Here is a 16600-nt window from a genome sequence, read left to right on the forward strand (position 1 = left end):
CGGAGGAGATGGATTGCTTAAGTTTAGAGTTTGGAGTTAGAGATATTAATATTTGTTTACTTGTAGTTGAATGTTAGCCTAGGTTTGGTTTGGGAAGTCTGGGGGGTAGGGGGATGGGATAAATCATTGTGTAATACTTGTGATGTATTTTTTTGTTTATGATAAAAACAATAAAATTCTATATTGAAAAAAAAAAAGAGAAGGACTCTGAAATAATGTTTAGCTTTTTTGGTTAAAAGTCTTCCATAAATTAATATGATTAACTTTTTTATATAATTCTATTTGTGTACAGTGGATAAAAGAAAAATCTGAACTCTGCACTTAAATGGTACAGTTTGATATACAAAACGTTCTCTGCATTATAATATATGTGAAAGGCAGAGAGAATTTAGTGGTTTTACAATGAGAGTTCTGTTTGTCAGTAACCTGACTCCAACATTAAGTCAGGATGTAACGTCTATGGCTGGTACTTTGTTGGTTAAAGTTGCACAACATTGCTTTAGAGGAGCTGTATTCTTCATTGCTTGGATTAAGAAAACATAATGGTTTTCCTTGCTTCTACCCACCCAGGTCCAAAATATTATGTAATGCCAAAAAGGAAAGTTTATGTTTTAAAAACAGATTCTAGACTAATGGATTCTGCAGCCTGAACAAGTTTGAAAGATCTAATCTAAGCTGACAGGCTGTAAAGAACTCATACTAAAACCCATACTAAAATCCTAAAAGGCAGAGCAGGAACACCATCTGAAGCTACAGTCTGATTAATCTGCAGATGTCACAATCTTTTTAACTAATTTGTCAATATGGCCCAACACCCACAATTTTACAGTCAGATGTTCAATTTATTTATTTATTATTTAAATTTATATACCGCCCTATCTCCCTTACGGGACTCAGGGCGGTGAACAGGCAATAATAAAAATCACAATAAATATTAAATAAAAAGCCTGCTCTAAAATACCCCATATAAAAACCCCTACCAAAACACAATCAGAACTACGCCAAGCCGGCCGCATGGAATAGATGGGTTTTCAAGGCTCGGCGAAAGAGGCGCAGGTCCGTAGGTCGGGGGGTAGGTCATTCCAGAGGGCAGGAGCTGCCACAGAGAAGGCTTTCCCCCTGGGGGTCGCCAGCCGGTATTGACTGGCCGACGGCACCCTAAGGAGGCCCTCTCTGTGGGAGCGGACTGGTCGAAGGGAGGTATTTGGTAGGAGGCGGTCTTGCAAATGCCCAGGAAAGCCCACAAATGTTTGTGATTAATGAAGAAGGCAAAAGACTCTGTACTATATAAGTATACTGCCAGTTTTTATTACATCCAGCCCCAGATTTGGGGCCAAATACTACAGCTTCAAAAAACCATCCCTTCTCAAACCATCAGAAGGCTATACCATTTACCTCATCAAACCACTAATGGCATCCTCCCACATAATATGGCCTTTTTGCATCTGTCAACCTGTTGATTTCAGTAAATAGCCATGACTCAAACCCTAGTGCCTAGGTCTCATGTAGCATACACACGAGACACTTCTTGGGTGGCTGCCATTGAAATTAAAAGGAAATTAGGGATTGCATAACTTACAACCATTCTCAGGGGTTGCCATAAAGAAGAGGGAGTCAAGCTATTCTCCAAAGCGCCTGAAGGCAGGACAAGAAGCAACGGGTGGAAACTAATCAAGGAGAGAAGCAATCTAGAACTAAGGAGAAACTTCCTGACAGTGAGAACAATTAACCAGTGGAACAACCTGCCTCCAGAAGCGGTGAATGCTCCAACACTGGAAGTTTTTNTATTATTATTATTATTATTATTATTATTATTATTATTATTATTTAATGACCTTTCAATTTACGATGGTGCTGAAAATAGTGATTACGACTGGTCCTCACACTTAAGTCTCTCACAGTATCCCCATGATCACATGATAAAAATTTGGCCACTTGGCCACTAGCATGTATTTACATGCAGAAATCCAGGGGAGTCACATGATCACCATTTGCAACCTTTCCAGGGAGCAACAAGCAAAGTCAATGGGAGAAGCCAGATTTTCTTAATGATGATGTCCTAGTTCCTAAAATCAGGCATGACTCACTTAACTGTATCGCTTAGCAATAGGTTCCAGTCCCAATTGTGGTCATAAGTTGAGGACAACCTGTATAATGGTTGGATTTGCAAATTTCAATAGGATAGTTGGTGGCTCAGTGTATTGTGTGAACCTAGCCTGTGAAATTAATTTATATTTAATGTTTTGTGTTGATATTTATTCTGACATCTCAAAGATTGAGTTTGTTCATTCTAAATTCCTAAGAAATATTGTTAAAATGCTTTGGTGTGTGCTTGGTGTTTTTCATATGGAACATCTTCAGTTATATATGTATATATATTGTGTGTGTGTGTGTGTACATGCCCTTGAATCAGTTTTTGACTATTGGTTATTGCATGGACTAATCCCTGCAGTTTATTTGGAAAAGTTTTTTCTGAAATGGTTTGCCATTACCTCCTTCCTATGGCTGAGAGAGATTGACAGACCCAAAGTTACCCAGGTCCAAAGGCTGGTTTTATGCCTAAGGCACGACCTTAATTCATGGTCTGCTGGTTTCTAGACTGATGTCATAACCACACCACCAAACTGGCTGTCTTCAAATTTTGGTTAAGTCTTGATATTTTCCTTGTAGGCTGGGTCTATATGTATTCGTTAACCCTTTTATCTCCAAATGGAAAAAAAAAGGACTGGAGCAGAAGCTATACCATTATGGCTTCTCTCCTTGTACACTAATGACAGTGAAATACTTGGCAAGGAAGAACCTCAGGCAACAAATATCTGATATGGAGCATTAAATTGAGCATAGCTTAATTCTTACCAATGTCTTCAAAAAGATGTCTCTGGAAGGGAGGCTCCAGAAAATCCTATATCATAAATACCTTTGCCAGTGTAAAGTATTAATTATATTTCATATATTTGCTGTATAGGTAATCCCCAATTTATAACCATTTGATCAGTGACTGTTCAAAGTTAGGACAATGCTGAGAAAATAGACATGACCCTTACCCAAATTTACAGCTGTTGCAACGCCTTCACGGTCACGTGAACAGGCATGTGTCAGCCCACCCACTCTTATGACTAGAGTTGTGCTTTAACCTCTTGCCTACCTGCTCCCATTTTGGCCACTCTATACCCCACCTTGCCTCCCATCAACTGCATAACTCTGAGGCTTCTTGCCACACCTCCATCTACTCCAGCAAGCAGCAGCAAACATTAGTTTGTCCAACTACCTTCTCTCCCAGTTCCCCACATCAATTTTTCACTAAAGGCTTTCCAAAGACAGCCCAGCCTTCTAAAGGCAGTTCAGTCTTCTGAAAACTGCACTATCTTTTGTAGATTTTTAAAGGCTCATGAAGCCACATAGACACTAGAGAAAACTGCTTGCTGTTATTTTTAATTGCAGTTTAATATAATACATGTTAGAATTTAGTGCTGTATAAAAATGTCACTCTTGTCAGGAGGGATAAGTAATTTGTTCTTTTTTTTCCCCTTCATAGCAGAAACATGTACAGGAATATGGAAAAATTTTCAAGTCTCATTTTGGTCCCAAACTAGTTGTGTCCATTGCAGATAAAGACATGGTGGGTCAGGTTCTACGGGAAGAAGGTTGCATGCCACAAAGAGCTGACATGGATTCCTGGCAGGAATATAGAGCTTTACGGGGACGAGCTACAGGACTTATATCGGCGTGAGTGCATTCACATTTTTTGGGGGTATTGTCAAACAATATTCTAACTGTATATTCTTCTTAAGCCTAGTGATGCAACTGTTCTCAATTAACGTATTTTATTAAAGAATCTACTTATAATATGATTATATCCCTAGGAGTTTGGTGTTGGTAAATGCCTATAGGGAATAATTAATCAGAATAAGAGTAATTTTTGATGCAGTGTGGTTTTTCAGAAGAAAGCCAGTCCCTTCCTGAGTCACAGTACTGTTCTGTTTTCATGGAATAAAATTGTAGCAGCTAAGTACTTTATATAGTGAGAACCAGAATATGCTTTAGAAAATGTCAGCAAAATTTAAATGAAACTGTATGTAGTAACACAAAGATCCCAATTCTGTAATTCCACAAATGGCACATTCAGTTTATTTTGGTTAACCACAGAGTCATTTGTTGTTAGAACTGCAGTTACAGTTTAGTCACCCTACAGACATTTTAAGACCCATTAAAATCAGTAGCATATAAGCCCAGATAACCTCTAGGATTACTCATAATAAGCATGCAAATTTAGTTAAATTTAAAAGATCAGCATTTTCCATTTTATTATTATTATAAAAAAGAATTCTGGTCAAGTTAACTTTCAGGGATTTTAGTCAAAAGAAGACTAAAAGATGTTGTTCTCCCCCTTTCCCCCAAAAAAGAAATATGTGAATGGGAAAGCGCAGGAATCAGCACAGTTTTGAAGTGCAGTGGATGAGCCTCATTCTAGCAAAACCTTGATTACTCTTCCTTACTCTTCTAAAGCTATGTTAAAAACTTTACAAATATTTTTATTACTTCTATTCTCAATATACTTTTAAAATTTTCTACTGTGGACTTCAGTCCAATCTTTTGACAGTTTTTCCCTCATCTGCTACAGTTTTTAGAAACATAGAGTCAGTTATGTTGTTTTGCACAACGATCAGATGGCATCTTCTTCCCATTTTCCAAATAAAAAAAGGGCTAGTGATATTTCTACTTATCTTTCTCCCAGAAAACAAAATAATTAGGCCCTGGACTCAGATGAATATTTTGCAGATTACGGTATCTAGTAAGGCAGCATTACTTCCAAGAATATATATCTCACCATCAGTTTCTGGATCAACTTGTGATTTGCAGACAACATGCAATAACTACATGCAATAACCCTGTAGTAGTCCCTAAAGCACTCCAAATTGTGATGTTGAAACTCAGTAGCAAAATGGTATATTTACTACAGTCAGCCTGGAAAGTGAATTTTTGTTATAAAAATAATTAGACCACCTCTAAAAACCTTTTTCCTCTAATTGTTCATGGCCTATGTTTAGAAGGCAGAAGCATTTGGAGATGGAGCACTGATTTAAAGATGATCTTGGTTTTCAGAAAGATTTATTTGGATATAATACATCATGAGGATGAGATCATCTAAAAGAAATTACTGAACTGTTTAAAAAATGATTTTGGATTGTGTTTAGAAAAGTACTAGAATCTAGGCACCTACCAAAATTCTTGAGCAAACTTGGGAGATATTTTTCATGTTCACTTTTATTTCAATTTCCCACTGAATAGCATCAGTGGTAGCATAATTCTGATAGCATCACAAGGAAAAGAACTTGATTTAAAAAATAAAAACCTCTGGTATATTTTTTCCAAATCTCATTACATTACTAGTATAAGGGGAAGAGATGTGTTTCTTTACCTGACAAGATTCATAACTTAAGGGTAGAGGCATTCCAATAAAAAGCCAGTAATAAGATTTAATCATAAGTCACATAAATGTTTAATAAAGCATTTTTTACATTAGTCTAATCATTTTGTACAAATATTACCCTCCAGAAAGACTTTAAAGTACGGTTACATTTCCATTTACTGAAAATTTTGATTTTATTTTTGACAGAAAAAATGTGATTTAAATTATCCTTACCTGTTATTTCTTCTAGAGAAAGGGAGCAATGGTTAAAAATGAGACGTGTACTAAGACAAAAAATGGTAAAGCCCAGTGATGTTGCGATTTTCTCCAGAGGAATTAATGAAGTTATTTCAGATTTAATTAAGAGAATCCATATTCTTAGAAATGAAGAAGATGGGGAAACTGTGACAAACGTTAATAGTCTTTTTTTTAAATATTCAATGGAAGGTAAGAGTCATCATTTTTAAATGAGGGATAAAAGCTTAAACCGTGTGATTATATCAGTGATTATTATCAATTGAAGACACTGCTACAACATGCAAACAAGAGATGGAATATCCTAAAAATCAGGGGTAGGCAATTTGGGATTGTCTACTTATTAGAGATTATCATTTCCATAAGCCCTTGCCAATAGCCATAGTTATGAGAGATTCTAGAGAAAAAGATGGCAGAATTAATGAGTTATTTAACAAATGGAGTTCGGTATGGGTTGCAAAAAGCTCAAGGTGGAGAGCGCCAAATCTTTCAGAGACTCCACCTTAATAAACTCACTAAAAAGAATGCTGGAGGTACCTACCATCTGTATACTGGTCATTCAGCAACAATTCAAAGTTATGACAGACCCCCCCCTCCCAAAAAAAGCTATATATAATCTGGTCCTGAAGTTAAAGTTGCTGCAGCGTCCCTGTGTTTGTTTGCTTTTACGACTGACTATAGAGATGTTGCAGCACCCCATCTATTTCTTTGGATCTGTTTCCCACCTTACTGGGCCCCACATCCTCCTCCTTACTTGCCTTTTGAAGATCTCTGAAACTCTGGAATTTGGATTAGGAAGGAGGACAGGCTGTTCAATTACTAGGCTATGTGGCACAATCCCAGAAGTGACTGCAATTTTCTAAATGGCCACATGGTGAGCACCATGCAACAGTTCCCTAACTCAGCTCTGCAGCGTGCCACAGCCTTTTGCGGTGTTCAACAACACTGCGGAATGCTGTGGCACTCAGGTTAGAGAAGCATAACAAGTTGCTTTGTTGCTGGGCTGTGTGGCAATCATTCCGGAAGCAATCACCATTTTCTAAGTCAGCGGTTCTCAACCTATGGGTCGCGACCCCATTTGGGGTCGATCGACCATTTCACGGGGGTCGCCAAGCAAGGCTGTCCGTCATTTTTTTCCCCTTTTCCGGCGGGTGCCTTACCTCCCTTGAGCTGGGCCAGCTGTTGGTCGGCCTGCTCCGTCTCTGCCGCTTGCCAGCTACGCCTCGGCCGGTGCAGGGGGCAGAACCACGCATGCGCGACGCTCCCGGGCAGGGAAAGTCCTCGACTTACGACCAGTTGGGTAGTCCTCAACTTACGACCAGTTTAGTCCTCGACTTACGACCGGTTTAGTCCTCGACTTACGACCGGTTGGGGGTTGCGGCATTAAAAAGGTTGAGAACCACTGTTCTAAGTAGTCACATCGGAAGTACTCCTGTTGCATAGTATAGTTTTGTACATTATTCTGCAAAGAAAAACAATACATTCTGCATTACTTTGCCCGTATAGGAGTTGCAACTGTTTTGTATGAGTGTCGGTTGGGTTGCCTGGAAAATCACATTCCCAAGAGTACACTGGAATATATTGAAGCATTGGAGTTGATGTTTAGCAGTTTCAAATCTACTATGTATGCAGGAGCTATTCCCAAGTGGCTTCGTCCAATTATTCCAAAACCTTGGAGAGAATTCTGTAGATCATGGGATGGACTCTTTAAATTTAGTAAGTGTTCTTGTTTTTTAAGATTGAAATTCAGATATAATTTATGTTAGCTAAAGAAAGTCAAATGTGACTCTTCAAACAACCTGAAATACTGAATCTAATTATAAATATTAATTTTCTTAAATTATGTCTAAAATTGAAATTAAAGCCAGATCTTCTGCCCTAATTGTAAACATATTTATTGCAGCAACAATCAAAATACCATATTTTAATCTATGTTGAAAAAAATCAGAATTTGGCTAACAATACATAAATATATTATTTGTACAGTTATTATTGTAAAGCTGTTATTCACCCACTTTCAGCCTTTCTTGTAATGAAAGTAACCTTTATCCTTGTTTTTTTTTAATAAGCAGAAAATAATTTCCCAATCTTTCTCCATTATTCATTTTTTTTTCTATTCAGACATCATATTGTGACCCTCCAAATTCTTTCATGGTTTCTTGTTTCTTGCTTTTTTGTGTGTGCATTTCAAGTCAGGTTGGACAAATTATATTTACTACCGGTATTAATGTTTAAATAATCTGAAGTGGGTTTTTTTTCAATGTCACAGCAAACTCTAGAGGGAGATGAAAATGGAAGTGAAATGCATACTCAAATAGGCAAACCTTTCTTCATACAATATTTTAATATACAGAAGTAAAAAATGTCTCCCTTTTTTTGGCCTCCATAGAGTGTGTGGCACTTTTTTTTGAGAGACGGTGATTGGATATTACTTTAGGACTTAAGGAACCCTATACATCTTAAAATTCCTTTTATGTATGGATCCTGTCTTTGCTAACATTCAGATTTTGGCTGTTGCCTTACCAAATAAAGTCTGTCGTAGTGCAATGTTGCGACAGTGTCAACTATTAAGATACTAATATGCTAAAAATGGGAGGAATAAAAACTGATTAATCCACTAAAATACAGTAATTTACAATGGCTGGGTAATATAAAAATATAATTAGACATCTGTGCTAGTACCTCTTTATTCCAAACTGGAAATGCCTTGCCAAAGAATATTATTTCTTTTTTCCATGCATAAAGCATGTAACCTTTATATGAAAAGGCCTTTTATGGTTAAATTGACATGGGAAAAAAAAGTTGACTCTTTTTGAGTTTTAGGGTTTCCAACTGTTTTGGTCTTTAAAGATAAGTACCAGAATTTTGAATTAAGTTCAGTAGCGTGTAAAGTGGCACAGTTTAGTTTGGACAGAGTGATAATGGTAATAATCCACATTCTGGTACCTCTAGAATAGATTACTAGAATAGATTACGTTCTGATTTTAAACAATATCATTGGACTTATTTGCTAGCTTCAATTGCATACAGATAGTCCTCAACTTCTGACCACAATTGAGCCCAAAATTTCTGTTGCTATTATTAAGTGAGTTTTGCCCCATTTTACGACATTTCTTGTTACTGTTAAGTGAATCACTGCAGTTGTTAAAGTAGTAGCACGGTTGTACACATGTAATCTTGCAAGTTCTTGATTCTTATCATAATAGAAATTGAATTATCCCAAAGGTGCTGTTCCAAAAAGCAACTGGAATTTCTTGGGTTTTTTCCTTGAAAATGTTTTGCATCTTATCCAAGAAACTTTTTCAGTTCTGGATAATTGAGAATCTCCATAGACAGAAATTAAATTCTTTTCCAGCATTGAAGATAGTAAGACATTTAACATTTTTAAAGTAATTGAAGTAAATATATTTTTTAAAACCCTACTTTATAAACAAGAGATAATAGCCTAAGAAGTTATATTTCAAAGTTTGATAAACATTCTTTGTTTTTTCTTCTCTTTTAATCACCAAGGTCAAATTCATGTTGACAATAAAATAAATGAAATAAAGTCCCTTTTAGATCAAGGAAAAAAGATAAAAGGTGGATTACTCACAACTCTGCTTAGGAGAAAAGAGCTTACAATAGAAGAAATTTATGCCAATATGACTGAAATGCTTTTGGCAGGTGTTGACACAGTAAGTTCATTATTTATTTTCTATGTTTCTGGATATCCATGCCCCAAAGTGTCTTATATGCAACATAAATAAAAATAAAAATACAATAAATGTTATTTTAAAATAAATCTTTTACCTTTTAATATTAAATTTATTTTATACTTATCTAAATGGATAAATTAGGGCATTATTTTACATAGTAAAGTTTGGGTCTTCTATTCTCACTATGGACATATTTTTTTCTTTTAATGCACACATGAATGGATTGTAATAGATAATTTTCACTGACATGGCACACTTTGGGTAGCCTGTTTCTCTGAAGTTCAAGGTACACACACACACGTACGTTATATGTATGTAGAAAGAGGCCCTTAAAAATGCAACTGTATATAGGAGGTTTCCATGGAAGCCGGGATTTAACAGTAGTCTGCTTTTTATCAGAATGTTTGTACTAATAAATATAGGCACAAAGCATTTTTTATTTTATTTTTATTTTATTCAAAAGAAGTTAAAATACAAACTTCAAAATTTTTTTTTAAGAAACAAAGAAAAAATACAACCCAAACAAGACATTTAAAAAGTGCATTAAAAAAAGAAACAAACACATAAACACATATTATCGCCCCTAGCTGAATACTAATTAATATATTACAACAATATTAATTTCTCATCCCTTGCAAAATGCCCCCCAAATTTTAAACTACTAATTCTATTTGCAAGTTATTAATCTGTCATCTATATAGTATATTAATGACAAAATAGTTAACAGAAAGAACAATAATAATAAAAAAGACAGCATTCAAGTTTAAAAACCATCTGTTAACGAATTGTTATTGTAGTCAACTCATTGAAAATTTACCACAGTTTCTTATATATCCCAAATCATCCCAAATGTTAACACTGATTCATCCTGGATCAATATCCATATTTGTTTCTTAATGCAATCTCTTATCAATTGTTGTCTGGTTAAATATAATAAGTCCAATCTCCAAAGTTGATCTATCTTCCCAAAAATGCCTAGATGAAATTGCTTTCCAGTTAAGGCTGATAAATTTCCCAATCTCCCTTCTATCGTCTTAAGGAATAGCAATTTAACACTTATCCACTCAGTCAGTTTTCTGCTGTTGTAAAAGAATACAGGCTTGAACTTCAGGGAAGCATGTGCAATAAATTCTAAGTCTGTAAAGTCCATTATTTCTTTCCAGTGAATCTGCTACTTTCAGAAAAAACAGTCCAACCTATCAAAAACAGTACCGTAAAAAACAGATTAGAAACACAACAAGAAAATGGTAAGAGAGCACCTGTCCACCCTAGATGAGTTCAAATCACCAGGAGCAGATGAATTACACTCCAGGTTCTGAAGGAACCGGCAGATGTGATCTCAGAACCACTGAACTATATCTTTCAAAGATCCTGGAGCATTGGGGAACTACCAGAGGACTGGAAAAGAGCTGAAGTAGTTCCCATCTTCAAAAAAGGAAAAAAAATGGATCCAGGAAACTACAGACCTAACAGCCTGACCTCAATACCTGGGAAGATTCTGGAAAAGATAATTAAACAACGAATCAGCGAACACCTGGAGGCAAACAAAATCATTACCAAAAGCCAACATGGGTTTGTCAAAAACACATCATGCCAGACAAATCTTATTGCATTCTTCGACCAGGTGACAAAATTAGTGGACCAGAGGAATGCTGTGGATTTAATTTACTTGGACTTCAGTAAGGCATTTGATAAAGTAGAACACAATCTATTACTTGATAAGATAGAAAAATGTGGGTTAGACAGCATCACCACCAGATGGATTCATAGCTGGCTGACCGGCCGTACTCAGCATGTGGTCCTCAATGGAATTGCATCTACATGGAGGGAAGCGTATAGTGGTGTGCTCCAGGGCTCTTCAACATCTTTATCAATGATTTGGATGAGGGGATAGTTGGGGAACTCATCAAATTTGCAGACAACACCAAGCTTTCAGGAATAGCCAACACTCCAGAAGATAGGCTTAAGATACAGAAAGATCTTGACAGACTTGAACATTGGGCGCTAGCTAACAAAATGAAATTCAATGGTGAAAAAAGTAAGGTTCTACATTTAGGCAAGAAAAACCAAATGCACAGGTACAGTATAGATGGTACCTTGCTCAATAGTAGTAACTGTGAGAGGTATCTTGGAGTCCTAGTGGACAATCACTTAAATAAGAGCCAGCAGTGTGCTGCAGCTCCAAAAAAACCAACACAGTGCTAGGCTGCATTAGCAGAGAGATAGAATCAAGATCACGTGAAGTGTCAATACCACTTTATAGTGCCTTGGTAAGGCCACACTTGGAATACTGCGTCCAGTTTTGGTCACCATGATGTAAAAAAGATGTTGAGACTCTAGAAAGAGTACAGAGAAGAGCAACAAAGATGATTAGGAGGCTAAAACATAAAGAACAGTTGCTGGAATTGGGTATGTCTAGTTTAATGAAGAGAAGGATGAGGGGGGACATGATAGCAGTGTTCCAATATCTCTGGGGTTGCCACAAAGAAGAGGGAGTCAAGTTATTATCCAAAGTACCTGAAGGCAGGACAAGAAGCAATGGATGGAAACTAATCAAAGAGAGATTAAGGAGAAATTTCCTGACAGTTAGAACAACCTGCCTCCAGAAGTTGTGAATGCTCGAACACTGGAAGTTTTTAAGAAGAGACTAGACAACCATTTGTCTGAATTGGTGTAGGGTTTCCTGCCTGAGCAGGGGTTTGGGCTAGAAGATCTCCAAGGTCCCTTCCAAATAATAATAATAATAATAATAATAATAATAATAATAATAATAATAATAATAATAATAATAATAATAATAACAACAACAACAACAACAACAACAGCAACAACAACAACAATAATAATAATAATAATATCACAATCCTTTTGTGAATCTGATTTATCTCCAGTTATATGCATCTGAATATTTTCCGCAACTATTATTTCATCAAACTTTTAAAAAAATCTTTCAACTGGGGATTGCATGTTTGGATAGGCAGTAAATAATATGAACTGGGATCGGCCACATGTATTGGAATATGAAGTACCCAAGCCATATCAAAGCAAAATAAAGGAAGAACTCTCCAAATAGTTGTTCCCTCTAGAGAACCTATATTTAATACTGCTTTGATTGTTTCTAAAATTAGATTCATTGGTAAAAATAAATACCACAATTAGATAATGATTTGGTAAAGGTAGACTTGAAATATTAGGAACAATAAACAATTCTGCCTCTGTTGCTGCAGATAAATACCATGAAATTAAATAAGGAATGCAATTCATTTTAGTAAAAGTAAAGATAATTTATTTTGCTTTACAGTGATGCATATATTAGAGACTTGAATTTATATTTCTTTTTGATAACACTTATTAAAGTATGAGCAAAAAATCTTATACTGTTTCATTGAAAAAAATCTACATCTGACAGTTAAATTCACTCAGAGCTAAAGCCTGAAAAAAACAATAGGAAGTTGGGCACTAGAATAAAATAAAAATATTTGTTGTATCTCAAGCAAGCTTTTATGACAATAATCATAAAATATGAATATAATAAAATTCTGGTCACCAGTTATTTCATTTGTTTTAATTATAATTGCTTTGGGTGAAATATTTTTGTATATAATAGTTTTTTGTACACATTTGTACACTTTTGTTCAAGTTGGGCAGCCATATAAATGCTATAAAACAATCAATTTTTTAAGCTATAATCCCATGCAAAGGGAATTAGATTCTTTGAAAATCAAACTTATAAAAGATTGGCAAGACAAACAAAGGTTGTGTTGTTTGAGAAAGTATCTGATAATTATTTGATACCATGATCGATACACAGTTTGGTCTCTCCAAATGTATAATATAAGATTGGTTGAAAATGAAAAATGCTCTTATTTAATGAATAACACCACTTCCCCCCTCCTTCCCTCCTTCTCTTCTCTCCTCATCCCAACTCTCTTCAAGACTTCATTCACTTTATCCTGGGCAACATATCTTTTAGCAAAGCATCCAGAAGTGCAGGATTCTATCTATAAAGAGATAGTTCACAATTTGGGAAAAGATAAAGTTCCTGATGCTCACCATATTCCCAACTTGCCAATGATTAGAGCCCTTCTCAAAGAAACCTTAAGGTGAGTGTATAAAAGTGTAAGATTTCTTATTACAAGCCTTCTTTTTACAACAGGTTGGATCTAGACTGCACGCTAATAAGAAAAGACATATAGCTTCAATATACTATATTTTTATATTTAAATCAAATTCAGTTGATTCCATTGTCCTATTTTACTTGCCTTTTTCTTTAGTCTTCATATTGGAATAGTTTGAGTTGTAATTGTTACACTATTAGTTTTTTTAAAAAAATGATAAAGAAAAATGTGATAAATAATGTATGATTGGACAGCTATACATACTTTTAATAGTAAACCCTTGAGAATATATGAATTTGAGATAGCATGCTATTTATTAGATAGAGCCATTCAACTGACTAGTGACTGAAGGTGGCTTACAAAGAGTTGAAACATAAATTGACAAATCAATAGTACCAAAGCAAAACAGCAGTTGTCCTGAGGAAGATTAAAATTTAAATTCATGAACACTCCAGCATGTACAAATCTTCCTAGCCCAGTGTTTGCCACAAGAACCATATTTTTAAAGTCTTCTTAGCATTAGGGCCCCAGGACCTTAATCTTATTATGGCTTTGGAGCCAGAAAAAGGGTCTAGGGCCTTAGGGAAATGCTATTCCTAAGGGAAGGCTTAGTGACAGAAAAGATGTACTGCTTGGGTTCAATAAAATGGCACTCTTTATTGATGGACCTGGAAGATGCTAACCCTGTCCGATCTTATAGGCTAGGAAAAGATAATTGGGAAATGGTGATTCCACAAATATACAGACACTAAGCGACAAAGGGTTTTATAGGTGTCTATCAGCAATTGAATGTAGAAGCCAACTAGCAAACAGTGCAGCTCACAGAGTAATGGCAAACACTTAGGTTTACCGATAGTTTTACTGTAGGGGCTGCAGTATTCTGAACCTGCTGTAGCTTCCAAGTTGTCTCAAGGACAAACTGATGAACAGTGCATTGCAGTAATCCAAACAAGAGATAGGTAAAAATTGAGTGATGATGAGAATCCGGAATTGATACACAAGGTGGATTTGTGCAAAGGCTTTCCTAGCTGCAGTTGCCACCTGCGTTTTGAGCACAAGTTGAGAATCCTAAAGGATTCCTAGATTACACACCAGTTCTCTCTGTGGAAATGCAGTCCCATCTAGAACTAAAGCTGGAAACAGGATAGTCACTCAGACTTACTAGAGATTAGCCTAAGCCATTGCACTCCATTTATTTCCTAATAGGCTCTAGGCACTGTGGCAGAATCTTAGATTATTTAAAATAATACACAAAGTAGCACATAATGTGTCATTAGAGAAGTTACTAAGATTGCCAATAAACTATACCAACCAGCTTGCCAGAGTGGCAAGCAAGAATAAACAAGTAATTAGAGGGTAGGGAATTAAAATTTAAAAGTAAGAGCTTCCTGTTTAATTAGAATTTGTCAGCTTTTTTATTGTGAAATTTGGTTGGAAGCTTTCTACACAAGAGTCGAGTAGAATAGAGTAGAGTAGAGTAGAAGAATGGACTGGACTGGACTAGACTAGACTAGACTAGACTAGACTAGACTAGACTAGACTAGACTAGAATAGAATAGAATAGAATAGAATAGAATAGAATAGAATAACAGGGGACTTCCGGTGGCAGGCGATTTCGCTGGTCGCAGCTGTTTGCTGCCTCCCGCCTGTTTTGCGTAAAAGCCGGTTTGACAGCCAGCATCAGCTGTCAAACGGCTTGATACCTTTCCCCTGGGCATAAGGGGATAGGTGAGCTGCCCGGGGTAGGAGTTGAGTTCCCGAGTCGTCCTATATGGACGATGTAGGCGAGNAGAAGTGAAAGTGATTTCCGGTTTGAAATTTTTCTTACTTTGAATCTGCGTATTACTTGTTTTTACTGAACTGCTTAACCTTATTGCTAATATGGTTCTGAGAAAAATCCTGCCTCTAACTTTGAGACCGTCTACATCCCTGATGGCTCAGACATCTCAACTAACTTCTGAAACTTTCCATTTGTCACCTCCGTTATCTTCTTCACCTCCACCGTTTTTTGTTAAAGAGCTGCGCAACTTGATCTCCGCAATGGCTGAGATGTTTCAATCGTTTGATGTTAAATTTCAAAATAGATGTGATCAAGTGATGCAACAACAACAGGATTTATTACAAAGGCGAGGTTTATCACAGAAACAGGAGGATCTCTGCTTGAATGTTACAACTGCTTCTCAAGATTTGATTGAACAAGTGGATCCGGTGGTAGATGATGAAACTTATCTACACCCTGAAGAGGCTATATTAGAACCTTACATTGACTTTTCAAAAATGAATAAAATTGTGGAACAAGGAATAATAGAAGAGAGATTGAGTAACCCTGAACAGGCTTTTATATATCAAGATATACAATTTGAAGAGTCAGAGCAATTTAATTGTGAATCTATACTGGGACTAAATGTGGAAACTATTAGGCAAACTAACTTTATACAAAGTTATTTGGACTTATTTCAATTGCTAAAAATAACAAAGATTGATATCCAGACTATATTGGCAGAAAAGGGAGATAATTTTGTTCAGTTTCAAGTGATTAAGCTTTGTAACCAAGTCTTGAGGTTTGATAATCGAAACGCTTTAATATTAATTTGGTATAGAAAAAAAGCCAAAGTTAGATATAAATATGACATTAAATGTTACTGGATGGGTTAAAAATGTCTTAAAGGTTTTTTTTTTCTGATTTAATGACGAAGGAAGACTATTATAAATATGATTATGCTGTAACAATTGAATTTGTTTGATTTAACTATGAATGGATGGGAATTAAGGTCCTAAATGTTTTAAAGGGTTTTTTTTTTAGGAGGTGGACTTATTGTTAATGCTTAAATAATTGAAGGATAATTAAGTAATTGAAGTTGTAAACCTTATTAAGGGTCTAAAATGATCTTTTATAGGTGTAGCTTGATGAAATGATAGAATCTACTTGTTAACTTTATGGAAGTGGGAATTTTTTCTTTTTTTTTTCTTGCTGAAATGGTAAAGATTTTGGGTATCTGAAGAATTAATTAAAGGAATAATTTTTATTAAAAGGAAGATTATTATAAATATAATAATGCTGTAATAATTGAAAACAATTGAATGATAATTAAGTAATTGAAGTTGTAAACCTTATTAAGGGT

At 35.7% G+C, this 16600-nt stretch overlaps 1 protein-coding gene across 1 annotated transcript in view; it reads left to right on the top strand.

The window, feature by feature from the left end:
- The window catches only part of LOC107302019 (cytochrome P450 27C1), a 32801-nt gene that overhangs the window by 6557 nt on the left and 9644 nt on the right, over positions 1-16600 (top strand). Inside the window, exons 2-6 of the mRNA XM_015831157.1 lie at positions 3536-3726; positions 5661-5857; positions 7172-7381; positions 9176-9339; positions 13297-13463. Of these exons, the coding sequence (XP_015686643.1) occupies positions 3536-3726; positions 5661-5857; positions 7172-7381; positions 9176-9339; positions 13297-13463 (929 nt within the window). The remainder of the gene's footprint in view (positions 1-3535; positions 3727-5660; positions 5858-7171; positions 7382-9175; positions 9340-13296; positions 13464-16600) is intronic.

Source organism: Protobothrops mucrosquamatus, unplaced genomic scaffold (genome assembly GCF_001527695.2).
Source record: "Protobothrops mucrosquamatus isolate PMUCROS unplaced genomic scaffold, P.Mucros_1.0 scaffold_254, whole genome shotgun sequence".
Taxonomy (NCBI): Eukaryota; Metazoa; Chordata; class Lepidosauria; order Squamata; family Viperidae; genus Protobothrops; species Protobothrops mucrosquamatus.